At 43.8% G+C, this 13,346-nt stretch overlaps 1 protein-coding gene across 1 annotated transcript in view; it reads left to right on the top strand.

The window, feature by feature from the left end:
- PIWIL2 (piwi like RNA-mediated gene silencing 2) overlaps nucleotides 1-13,022 on the top strand; it is a 217,895-nt gene extending 204,873 nt beyond the window's left edge. Inside the window, exons 18-23 of the mRNA XM_044276975.1 lie at nucleotides 980-1,096; nucleotides 1,953-2,041; nucleotides 6,772-6,877; nucleotides 9,970-10,223; nucleotides 10,308-10,415; nucleotides 12,649-13,022. Coding sequence (XP_044132910.1) covers nucleotides 980-1,096; nucleotides 1,953-2,041; nucleotides 6,772-6,877; nucleotides 9,970-10,223; nucleotides 10,308-10,415; nucleotides 12,649-12,805 — 831 coding nt within the window. The 3' untranslated portion in view covers nucleotides 12,806-13,022. The remainder of the gene's footprint in view (nucleotides 1-979; nucleotides 1,097-1,952; nucleotides 2,042-6,771; nucleotides 6,878-9,969; nucleotides 10,224-10,307; nucleotides 10,416-12,648) is intronic.
- The last annotated feature ends 324 nt before the right edge of the window (nucleotides 13,023-13,346 follow it).

The following is a 13,346-nucleotide window of genomic DNA, read 5'->3' as shown; positions in this document are numbered from 1 at the left end:
TTCATGTTATCACCCCTCTTACAAATTACAGCGTTGTACAGTTATTTAGCTCCATCTTCAGTGACCACAGAGTGTACAGGAACTTTTCTTCTTATGTCCTCTCTTACCACGTGTTCTCTTCCCCTATACAGTCTTCAGTGACCCTAAGGGGATTCAGGAACCTTTCTTCTTATGTCATCTTTCTTCATCTCTTCCCCTATACAGCCTTCAATGACCCCAGAGGGATACAAGAACTTTTCTTCATGTTATGGCCCCTCATACCAGATCATCTCTTCCCCTATACAGCCTTCAGTGAATCCAAGGGTTCATCTGTCATCTCTGTATAACCGCCAGTGACTTGGATAAACAAGAACTTTTCTTCATGTTATTTCCTATGTTGTCGGGTTATTTCTCCCCCTATACAGGCTTCTGTGACCCCAGGGGGATACAGGACTTTTCTTCATCTCATAACCCCTTTTACCAATCGCAGCCTATTACTGAAATCTCTTACCCTGTAAAACCCCCAGTCACCCGAGGGAACGATACCATACTTCATGTTATCACCCCTACTTATATGTATTCTCTGTCATATTTGGAGGGGGCATTTGTCTATACTCCATGGCTTAGAAATTTGCTGCCATCTATATCACAGAGACTTTGTGTGAACTCTGCACATGCTGAACTTTTATTTTTAGGAGGTGCGATGCAACTCAGGCTTTTGGTGACCGGTGACGTTCCGGTTAAATGTACAATGTTGCCCATGACTGTAAAGTTCCGGGTGGTATTTTTTTTAATGAAATCTCTCCTTGTATTTTTGTAGCACCTACAACATGGTTAAATCCGTTTTAAAAATGTTATAATATGCTTCTTTGTTTCCTTGCGCATAAGGTGCCAACCATGTTGCAGGTTTCCCCCAGACATACCCACTTATCTTCCAGTGTATCACACCATACCCCCTATTCCCATATTTTTTTTTAAATATAGCTTTTTTTCTTAACAGGTGGTGAACACAAAAACGATCTCGAATCCACAGAAAATTAGAAGCATAGCCCAAAAAATCCTACTACAGATAAACTGCAAGCTGGGGGGTGAGCTGTGGGGCGTAGACATCCCATTGGTGAGTAACACTGTGGCCTATTTACGCCTTTGGGTGAAGAGAGGCAGACACTTGGCATGAGCTTGGTTTCTTGGCATTGGCACATTATAAACTAGTGAAATACTGCACAGTACACAGGGGTTTTGACACTATTTGACATTTTTTATCGCATATCCACATGGAAGGGATGGACAGCTGCGCATGTATTGGCTCTATTCACTAGTATGAGACTTCTAAAAAAACTTGCTCTGCCCTAGAAGAAATCCATCCACTAGGACTCCCATCGTTCTTGAAATTGAGGGGTCACTGAGTCACCTGTCTGAATGAAGTGAGAAGGGGCATGTCTCTCCACTGCTCCATTAACGTCTATGGGGCTGAGGTAGACAGCTCTCTCTGTCAGTCCCAGATAAGTAAATGGAGTGGTGAACGCCACAATATGAGATCAGTCCGACACCTGCCACCGCCAAACAATCAACTGTTTGCAGGAGCTTCCGAAATCATAACAGGTGACAGAGTTGGAAGCAGAAAGCTCCTTTGACTGTGTAACGGCCATGCTGGCATACTGCCGCTCAACTGACTTTCACTTGAGTGCAGCAACCACTACCCAGTAAACGTGGTCTTCTGGCTCTGTCCACTGTTCTGCTGCTGGTGACTGCCACAAACAGCTGACCATGGAGGTGCCGGGTCTTGGACCCCCACTGAATTGATACCGATGACGTATCCTCAGGATAGGTCCTCAATATCAAAAAGGTGGACAGCCTCTTTAATAGCTCTCCTCCACTGTAGATGAGATTAATAACAACATAAATATATTTAAAAGAGGAATATCGGTCGCAGTAATTCCTACTCAGGGCTCATTTACCTTTTCTCCACCTAGAAATGCATGATGGTCATCGGGATTGATGTTTACCATGACCCCAGTCGAGGTTTACGGTCAGTTACTGGATTTGTGGCCAGCATGAACCAGTAAGTATCTCCACACCTAATGCCTGCTATGGCTCTAAATGGTCTCACTTTAACTTTAAATATATGCACTTTGGATTTGTTTGCCACGGGTACAGTTGTCTATAGTAAATATACAGTGAATATAAAAAGTTTACACACCCCTGTTAAAATGTCAGGTTTCTGTGCTGTAAAAAAAAAATGAGACAAAGATTAATCATTTCAGAACTTTTTCCACCATTAATGTGACCTATAAACTGTACCACTCAATTGAAAAACAAACTGAAATCTTTTAGGTGGAGGGAAGAAAACAAAAAATAAACTAAAATAATGTGGTTGCATAAGTGTGCACCCCCTCTTATAACTGGGGATGTAGCTGTGTTCAGAATTAAGCAATCACATTCACAATCATGTTAAATAGGAGTCAGCATACACCGGCCATCATTTAAAGTGCCTCTGATTAACCCCAAATAAAATTCAGCTACTCTAGTTGGTCTTTCCTGAAATTTTCTTAGTCGCATCCCACAGCAAAAGCCATGGTCCACAGAGAGCTTCCAAAGCATCAGAGGGATCTCATTGTTATAAGGTATCAGTCAGGAGAAGAGTACAAGGCATTAGATATTCCATGGAGCACAGTGGAGACAGTCATCATCAAGTGGAGAAAATACGGCACAACAGTGACATTACAAGAACTGGACGTCCCTCCAAAATTGATGAAAAGACGAGAAGAAAACTGGTCTGAGAGGCTACCAAGAGGCCTACAGCTACATTAATTAAACGAACTGCAGGAATATCTGGCAAGTACTGGCTGTGTGGTACATGTGACAACAATCTCCCGTATTCTTCATATGTCTGGGCTATGGGGTAGAGTGGCAAGACGAAAGCCTTTTCTTACGAAGAGAAACATCCAAGCCAGGCTACATTTTGCAAAAACACATCCGAAGTCTCCCAAAAGCATGTGGGAAAAGGTGATATGGTCTGATGAAACCAAGGTTGAACTTTTTGGCCATAATTCCAAAAGATATGTTTGGAGCAAAAACAACACTGCCCATCACCAAAAGAACACCATACCCACAGTGAAGCATGGTGGTGGCAGAATCATGCCAAGGGGCTTCTTTTCTTCAGCTGGAACTGGGGCCTTAGTTAAGCTAGAGGGAATTATGAACAGTTCCAAATACCAGTCAATATTGGCACAAAACCTTCAGGCTTCTGCTAGAAAGCTGAACATGAAGAGGAACTTCATCTTTCAGCATGACAACAACCCAAAGCATACATCCAAATCAAAAAAGGAATGGCTTCACCAGAAGAAGATTAAAGTTGTGGAATGGCCCAGCCAGAGCCCAGACCTGAATCCGATTGAAAATCTGTGGGGGGATCTGAAGAGGGCTGTGCACAGGAGATGCCCTCGCAATCTGACAGATTTCAAGTGTTTTTGCAAAGAAGTCAAAATATGCCATGCTGATAGACTCATACCCACAAAGACCGAGTGCTGTAATAAAATCAAAAGGTGCTTCAACAAAGTTTTAGTTTAAGGGTATGCATACTTATGCAACCATATTATTTTATGTTTCAAATGCTTTATTGATAAGTGAAATTCCATCACGTAAAAGCATCCTGACATAATAATAGGATATGCATTTTAGTCATACATAAATCACAGTAAAAATAAAACAATAGTAACAATATCAATTGTCAAAGGGAGATCCAATAGCAAATACAGCTAGGAGATAAAGAGCAAGTCAATAACATCTTATAGACGAACACCACATACTCAACATGCCTGGAGTAGCCACATACAATATAGCCATCATTACAATGACAGACTACATTGCACGTTGGCGGAGTAGGAGGAGGAAACCTAGGGATCCCAAAGCTTCTCAAACGCTTCAAAAGTATCCATAAGAATGGCTGAGAGCTTCTCATACAGCAGAATCCTATTGATTCTATCCAAAACTGCTTGGTAGCTTAACGTACTAGTCTTCCATTTGAATGCAATATGGATTCTGACAGCCATTAAGATATATTGAGACAGTCTGAACTTGGCAAACGTCAACCAAGGGGGCTTATCCCCTAGGAGACAATAAGTGGGGGCTGGTTGGTAGTAACAACCTAGAATTGTGGAAAGCAATCGGCATACTTTAGACCATAATAGCTGGACACGAGGGCACGTCCACCAGATATGGTAAACTGTTCCGTTCTCGGCACATCCCCTAAAGCAGAGTGGTGATACCTCTGGGTAAATGTGGTGTATCCTAAAAGGCATTAAATGGGTTCTATGAAGGACTTTCACGGAGGTCTCTGCCTGTGTGGTCTGCCAAGAACTTTTGGTTATAGTTTGGGAACGGAAGAACCAATCTGATAGGGGATATTCTACCTGTGTATCCTTCTCCCACTCCACCATATACGGGAGAGGAACCCCATCAGGCGAGGGATCCAGCATTCCGTACAGTCTAGACAATAACCCTTGCCTACACAAAGAAAAGTTAACATAACGTTCAAAGGGAGTGAAGTCTAGATTCGCATTATCGATCCTCAAAGAGTGGAGAAATGAGAATACTTGATTAGCCCTGAATGATTCACTCCTAGGGAGGACAAATTTATCTTTAAAATCGTTCAGGGCAATCAACCTCCCCCTAATCAAGAATCTATGTAGAGTCACACACTTGTCAATCCACCAGCTAAAATCGGAGGCTTTCAGTCCCGGTGGGAAGGCGAGATTACCTATAAGGTGGAGAAGAGGAGAGAGTTTTGATTGCAAGGCCAGCTTAAACCTAACAGATCTCCACAGTAGCAGGGCCTGGTAGGACAGCAGTGAATTGGAACGGGACAGTGAAGTCCAGAGTAGGGCTCTCCACGACCAGGGCGAGAGGAGGGACTGTTCTATTGAGACCCATAAGGGGTGTGTCTCCGGCTTAGTATGTGTCAAAAAAAGCTGGGCCAATCTAGCAGCTTTATAATACTTTATGAAATCAGGAACTGAGAGACCCCCTTGATTTTTATGTCGACACATGGTAGTCCGAGCTATACGGGCACGTTTATTGCCCCAGATAAACTTCAGTACATCCCTCTGCAGGTCGCGGAGGTCCCCACCCGGGATTGGTAATGGTATAGTACGAAATAGGTATAAGAGCCTGGGCAGAACTACCATCCTAATAACATGTATCCGACCTATCCATGATATAGGTAATGCACTCCAGGTCTTAAGGTCCTCTCTGATAGCCCGATATAAAGGAGCATAGTTCAGCTTATACATCATATGAAGGTGAGTAGGGACTACCGTACCCAAGTATGGAATATGATTAGGCAAATAATGGAACTGAAAATCTTGCAATAAAAGTGACTTCAAAGTGGGGGAAGTGTTACACAACATAAGCTCGGATTTTTGGTGGTTAACACAGAGTCCAGAAATTTCTGTAAAGGATTTTAGCAGTTTAAGGAGGTTTGGCAGGGAAATTAGAGGGTTAGTGAGTGAACGGAGGAGGTCATCCGCGAACAAGCTTAGCTTATGCTCGGTGTCACCTATTTTGACTCCTGAGATATTTTCGTCGTTTCTGATAGCAATGGCCAGAGGTTCCATTGCCAGGGCAAAAAGCGCCGGGGATAGAGGACATCCCTGACGAGTACTCCTAAGGATTTGGATAAGGACAGGGTTCATGGACGGAAGCTTAGGGTATGCAACTGGAGAGGAGTAAAGAGCCTTGATGGCTTGTAAAAATGGACCCCTAATACCCATAGACTGAAGAACCTGGTGCAAATATTCCCATGTGACAGAGTCAAAAGCTTTTTCTATGTCAAGGGCTAGGACAGCTAATGGTGTGTTTCTATTATTTGCGACCTGGATCCGATTGAGAATTTGACGTATGTTGTCTGGAGCTTCCCTACCCGGAATAAACCCTACCTGATCTTTGCCAATAAGGGTGGGAAGTAGGAAGTAGCCAATTCGTCTGTCCTGGACTCCAGGTCATATACTCTATTCCCCAGCTCGCTAATCTGGCGGGAGAATTCTGCGACCGCCTGCGAGAGCTCGGTTCTGAACAGGGCTGCTATATTGGTATATAATTCTGCCTGACCTGCTTGCGATGGTACCGCTTCCACGCGGAGTTCACTTTCAATAGATGAGGCCGGGCTCGCCGAGGAAGCTGCCTTGTCAGACATGATGGAGTGCCTCGTGGTCCAGAAGGTCTCCGGTATTGTCTGTGAAGCGGCAGGCGTTCTCGGGATTTTCGGTCCCCTTTTGCCTCGGGCAGTCTTCTGTGACCCCTGCATGGGCATTCAGTGCTTGTGGAGCCGAATGAACGGCGCTAATGAAGGGAAATTGCCAGCGGTCGGAGCGGAGCTCACAGAGACATGTCTTCCCTGCAAGCCGCGCGCATGTGCCCCCCAACCATATTATTTTAGTTTTATCTTTTTTCTTCCCTCTACCTAAAGAATTTCAGTTTGTTTTTCAATTGAGGTTGTACAGTTTATAGGTCACATTAAAGGTGGAGAAAGTTCTGAAATGATTTATCTTTGTCTCATTTTTTTTTACATCACAAAAACGACATTTTAACAGGGGTGTGTAGGCTTTTTATATCCACTGTATGTACAGAAAAGACATTAAATTCTGAATACCTACATTCAATTTCTACTATCCTGAGTGATGCCTATATCCCATAGATAGGGGATAACTGGTGGCGGTCCGACCACTGGGACACCCACCGATCATGAGAACATCCCTCATACATTTATTCCCTGGGTGTAATATTTCCTTGCAGGTGCTTGACCCGGTGGTACTCACAAGTGGTTTTCCAGCTTCCTCATCAGGAAATTGTGGATGGATTAAAGCTGTGTCTAGTGGGTGCTTTGCAGAAATTCTATGAGGTAAGATATAGATGTCCAAACTGCTCTCTGGAACAGGGATCAGCAACCTTCGGCACTCCAGCTGTTGTGAAACTGCAATGCCCAGCATGCACACTTGCTTGGCTGTTTAGATAACAGCCCTCCCATAGAAGTAAATTGTGCATGCCAGAAGTTGTAGTTTCACAACAGCTGGAGTGCTGAAGAATAATCACAATGAGAAACCCAAGAGGTTTTTTTTTGTTGTTGTTTTGGGAGTTTTTTTTTTAAGAAGTAGCCTTGGATGGGAAATGTATCTAGACTGGTGTTTCATTGAGTTGTCCCTAATAAATGACACGCATCTCTGACCCTCAGATTTATATTTTGCAAAAGTGTAATTTTTGCATAAAAGGGGTGCACCAAAATTTGGGACTGCCACAAAAGTGCTGAAACATGTTTTATAAATTCCCCCTATTGTGTTAAGAGGGTATTCAAATCAGCTTTTAGCAAGCTCTGCTTCAGATGTAAGGCAGCTATCCTATAAGTCAGTGTTTGACCATTTATTTAAAGGGGTTATCCCATGACTAATGTGAGAAAATATCAGATATCGTAGGACATGACAATCTCTTTCTAGCAAAGCTAGAACCAGCCCTGTACCTCACATGGATCCAGAGATCTCCACATTCATTGCTCTGCTAGATTTACAGGTCCTTCTAAAAAAATTAGCATATTGTGATAAAGTTCATTATTTTCTGTAATGTACTGATAAACATTAGACTTTCATATATTTTAGATTCATTACACACCAACTGAAGTAGTTCAAGCCTTTTATTGTTTTAATATTGATGATTTTGGCATACAGCTCATGAAAACCCAAAATTCCTATCTAAAAAAATTTGCATATCATGAAAAAAAAAACTAATCATCTGAATCAACTAATTAACTCTAAACACCTGCAAAAGATTCCTGAGGCTTTTAAAAACTCCCAGCCTGGTTCATTACTCAAAACCGCAATCATGGGTAAGACTGCCGACCTGACTGCTGTCCAGAAGGCCATCATTGACACCCTCAAGCAAGAGGGTAAGACACAGAAAGAAATTTCTGAACGAATAGGCTGTTCCCAGAGTGCTGTATCAAGGCACCTCAGTGGGAAGTCTGTGGGAAGGAAAAAGTGTGGCAGAAAACGCTGCACAACGAGAAGAGGTGACCGGACCCTGAGGAAGATTGTGGAGAAGGACCGATTCCAGACCTTGGGGGACCTGCGGAAGCAGTGGACTGAGTCTGGAGTAGAAAAATCCAGAGCCACCGTGTACAGGCGTGTGCAGGAAATGGGCTACAGGTGCCGCATTCCCCAGGTCAAGCCACTTTTGAACCAGAAACAGCGGCAGAAGCGCCTGACCTGGGCTACAGAGAAGCAGCACTGGACTGTTGCATGTCATTCGGAAATCAAGGTGCCAGAGTCTGGAGGAAGACTGGGGAGAGGGAAATGCCAAAATGCCTGAAGTCCAGTGTCAAGTACCCACAGTCAGTGATGGTCTGGGGTGCCATGTCAGCTGCTGGTGTTGGTCTACTGTGTTTTATCAAGGGCAGGGTCAATGCAGCTAGCTATCAGGAGATTTTGGAGCACTTCATGCTTCCATCTGCTGAAAAGCTTTATGGAGATGAAGATGTCATTTTTCAGCACGACCTGGCACCTGCTCACAGTGCCAAAACCACTGGTAAATGGTTTACTGACCATGGTATTACTGGGCTCAATTGGCCTGCCAACTCTCCTGACCTGAACCCCATAGAGAATCTGTGGGATATTGGGAAGAGAAAGTTGAGACGCAAGACCCAACACTCTGGATGAGCTTAAGGCCGCTATCGAAGCATCCTGGGCCTCCATAACACCTCAGCAGTGCCACAGGCTGATTGCCTCCATGCCACGCCGCATTGAAGCAGTCATTTCTGCAAAAGGATTCCCGACCAAGTATTGAGTGCAGAACTGAACATAATTATTTGAAGGTTGACTTTTTTTGTATTAAAAACACTTTTCTTTTATTGGTCGGATGAAATATGCTAATTTTTTGATAGGAATTTTGGGTTTTCATGAGCTGTATGCCAAAATCATCAATATTAAAACAATAAAAGGCTTGAACTACTTCAGTTGTGTGTAATGAATCTAAAATATATGAAAGTCTAATGTTTATCAGTACATTACAGAAAATAATGAACTTTATCACAATATGCTAATTTTTTTAGAAGGACATGTATATCAAGCTAGCAGCTCAAGGGGAGTGTCCTTTCTGCTGCAGCTCAGGGGGCGTGTCCATGCTCTCCCTATCACAGCTCAGGAGGCAGTTGACAGATGAAACAGCATGTGCGGCCTTCTCAGTGAGCAGGTCAAAGAAATATTGAATAACTCAGTGGGTATGCTATATTTTTATTACATGCCATTACAAAAATTTTGACAAATGTAGAATATTTTTCGTGGGACAACCCCTTTAATTAGGCAATGATGCAGGACTTGGATGACAACTAAGCCAGCATCTCATCTGCAGACAGCTGTTTTGGGGTGATTGCCCCTCATCAGAGCAGAGAGTACTGGCTTAACTGGGTGAGAGGTCTAGGTCAGGATTCGGGGGATACTAGATCTCCATCCATAAGGAGATATGGTATCCCCTGAACCCCATTGTTTTATGCATAGTTCAGGGCTTAATGGTGTGGTGCCAACGTTTGCACAATTAAAATCTAGCCTACAATAAGGCTACATTTGGAGATCAAGGCCAAAGAGTGATGAGAAAACCCACAAAACTGAACTGCTTTATAAATGTGGGCCAATGTGTTTTCCGGTTAGTGGTATATGATTCAATTTGGAAAATATTTGAAAGACCTAAAAGATGGCAGGTTGGAGACAGATACAGTATACAGAACATTTACCTTCCTGGATAGGTTTTTATATCTGATATTCCGAGTCAGAGCTGTGGTGCAGGCACAAAATTGACAAGGCGTGGCGATATATCAGTCTCTGTCAATCATGCAGCAGGGGGCAGCCTCTTGAGCGGTGGGGGACCCTCTCCGCTCAAGATGTACGAATCGATTTGCTATATTGTGATAACTACTGCTTAACCAGACATAATTAAGAATTTGTTTTCTAGGTGAACCACGTGCTGCCGGAGAAGATTGTAGTGTACCGAGATGGAGTCTCGGATGGTCAGATGCCAGTAGTGCAGAATTATGAGGTCCCACAGCTACAGACTTGCTTGGGTACATTTCAGGGCTATTCACCACGCATAGTGGTGATTGTGGTGCAGAAGAGAATTAGCACCAATATGTACTGTTGCCATAATGGAGAATATGTTACTCCTGCACCAGGGACAGTGTTGGACCATACTGTCACCTCCCGTGACTGGTGAGCCGCTCTTTTATGTGCATTCATTTTCTAATTGCATCTTGGAACGATAAGTGTGCTCATATATTGTTTCTTATGCTGTAGGGTGGATTTCTACTTACTCTCTCATCATGTGAGACAGGGCTGTGGTATTCCTACTCACTATGTGTGTGTGATGAACACCCCCAACCTTAGCCCCGATCATCTACAGAGGTGAGACATAAGAGAGGTTACTTGTTCACCGTCTCTCTTTCCAAATAAGAGAAGACTGCTGAGCCTCTGATACCACCAAGTGTAAGGTTCAGCCTTCTTTTCTTCTTGGAAAGAGATCTAATTTGCATACCCTTTTCCCAGAGGAGCATTGCATGGCCTTTAAGACTCCTTTAAGCTGTTCTGTGATAATGACCGTATTAAAGCTAAGTAATGCAATTCAGTGTCAAGCCCTGACCTTAAAGGGGTTGTCCAACACTTTGTAAATCTGCAAGGAAGCTGCCTGGCTTCTAAAACAAGGAAAAAATCTGGGATCATCTGCTAAAAGTCTCTCTGCTTCAGTGCTGCAGGTCTGGTCCTTGTGGCTTCAGGTGTTCACTGGAGTGGAAGTGATCACTGCAAAAAAACTAAGTACGACCAGCACCTACCAACAATGTAAAAATGTAAATTGTATCACTGCTCTCCATCAGACCAGAAGCCAATGACTGGCCTCAGCAGTGACTAGATCGTGGACGTGACCTCTGAGGCCAGTGTTTAGTTGAGAGGTCAGTTGTCACTTCCAGGGACTACAAGTAGCAGCACACTTCTCAATGCCAAAAGACACATGCAAACACTGGAAACATGAATAAATGTATATTGCATCACTGCTGATCAAAATTACATTGGGTAATTACATTACCTTGGGTCCATCTACCAATGACAAGGTGGCTTCCAACAGATGGGACCTACACCATCAGACTTGCCTCTCCTAAGCCTGTAAAATTCAGGACAATGAGGTGCTGGTCTCCCTTTGTTTTTTGTATTGTACTTTTGAGAGAGTGGCTTCCCCTGTTTGGACCGTGCAGTTCCTACTCATGTGTCTAATGCTTCTAATCAAAAGCCCAGGAGAGGCATGACTGAGTAGTCCCATCTGTTGGAAGCCACCTTGTCGCTGGTAGACGGGCCAACACAATTTTGATCAAAAATGTGCGCAAAGAGCTTTTAATTTTCATATAGTAAGTATAGCAGTGATGCAATTTACATTTATTCATGTTTCTAATGTTTGCATGTGTCTTTGTGCATGGACCAGTGCACTGCCACATGTAGTCCCTGGAAGTGATCACTGACCCCTCAGCCAATCACTGGCCTCATTGGTCACGTACCGTCCATGAACTAATGACTGCAGAGGCCAGTCTTTGGCTGAGCCTTGGACGCGAACAATGGATGTGCTGTCATCACCTCTTGTCTGAAGGGGAGCAAATCCACAGCAACAGTACTGGAGGGAACTTTCGAAGGTGAGCTGTGCTTCTGACTTTGTTTTCTAGGTCTGGCTGCTATCCTCCAGATTTTACAAGGTGTTGGACAACTCCTTTAAGCTAGCCATACATACTAGATAAATGTCAGCCAAACCCATCTAGTTTGACAAGACTGACCAGCTATGTGTGTGGGGGAGTTGACTGATGACTACCAGCGCCTTGTCTTTTTATATTGCATATTATAATTTTACTACTCGCTGCTGGCCCTCTTGGGGTAGATAAGTTTGCCTTCTTTCTTCTGCTCTGAGAGGAGATAGAAGTTTCTTGCAGCTCCTCTGCCTTCTAGATATTAACATGCTGCTTGCGTTTGGTGCGGATCCGTCATGGATCTGCACAAACGGATCCGTTCAGATAATACAACCGTCTGCATCCGTTCAGAACGGATCCGTTTGTATTATCTTTAACATAGCCAAAACGGTCTTTCAATGGTCTTGAACACCATTAAAAGTCAATGGGGGACTGATCCGTTTTCTATTGTGTCAGTGAAAACGGATCCATCCCTATTGACTTACATTGTGTGTCAGGACGGATCCGTTTGGCTAAGTTTTGTCAGACGGACACCAAAACGCTGCAAGCCGCATTTTGGTGTCCGCCTCCAAAGCGGAATGGGAACGGAGCCAAACTGATGCATTCTGAGCGGATCCTTATCCATTCAGAATGCATTAGGGCAAAACTGATCCGTTTTGGACCGTTTGTGAGAGCCATGAACGGATCTCACAAACAGAAACCAAAACGCCAGTGTGAAAGTAGCCTTACATGGGTGATCACAGTGATTACTTTTTTGGTAGACCTCCCCAGCATTCGTCTTATGACTCTGAGCAGCTTTGGTCGAGAATTTGCGTTCATTATAGAATTTCTGATTTAATTCTTTTTTTTTCTTCTAATATTTCTGAAATGACTACTGTTCTCTATAATGTTTGTTATTTCTCTTTCCTGTCCAGGTTGACTTTTAAGCTGTGCCACATGTACTGGAACTGGTCTGGTACAATCAGAGTGCCAGCCCCCTGCAAATATGCCCACAAATTGGCCTTCCTGTCTGGCCAGTTTCTCCACCGCGAACCCTCCATTCAGTTGTGCGATAAGCTGTTTTTTCTTTAAATGAAGAAGTCACCGGACTCCCAACATGTTTATTGATTTAGTATGACCCCCTTTAGGTTTTTATTGCCCTGCCCACAGGATCATGCTGAGTCCGCAGATTTAGCATTAGCCTCTTCTATTCTAACAATGGTTACAAATTAGTTTTTTTTGTTGTTGTTGTTTTGCTGTTAGAGGACTAGATGTCTATGACCGTTACTCTGGACATATTAAAACTTCCAAACCCTGAGAGATTCAACGCCTGTGATGGTGAATGCAGCCCTACTGTAGGTCCATACGAGGAGCACAGCGTCTTCCGTGTCCTAGAAGCTAGCGGCTGTGATGGTGAGAGCAGCCCTACTGTAGGTTCATACGAGGAGCACAGCGTCCTCCGTGTCCTAGAAGCTAGCGGCTGTGATGGTGAGTGCAGCCCTACTGTAGGTTCATATGAGGAGCACAGCGTCCTCTAGGGAGATTCAACACCTGTGATGGTGAATGCAGCCCTACTGTAGGTCCATACGAGGAGCACAGCGTCTTCCGTGTCCTAGAAGCTAGCGGCTGTGAT

The sequence above is a fragment of the Bufo gargarizans genome, chromosome 2, assembly GCF_014858855.1.
Source record: "Bufo gargarizans isolate SCDJY-AF-19 chromosome 2, ASM1485885v1, whole genome shotgun sequence".
Taxonomy (NCBI): Eukaryota; Metazoa; Chordata; class Amphibia; order Anura; family Bufonidae; genus Bufo; species Bufo gargarizans.
The sequence above is the reverse complement of the archived record's forward strand: the minus strand, read 5'-3'. Positions and strand labels throughout refer to the sequence as shown.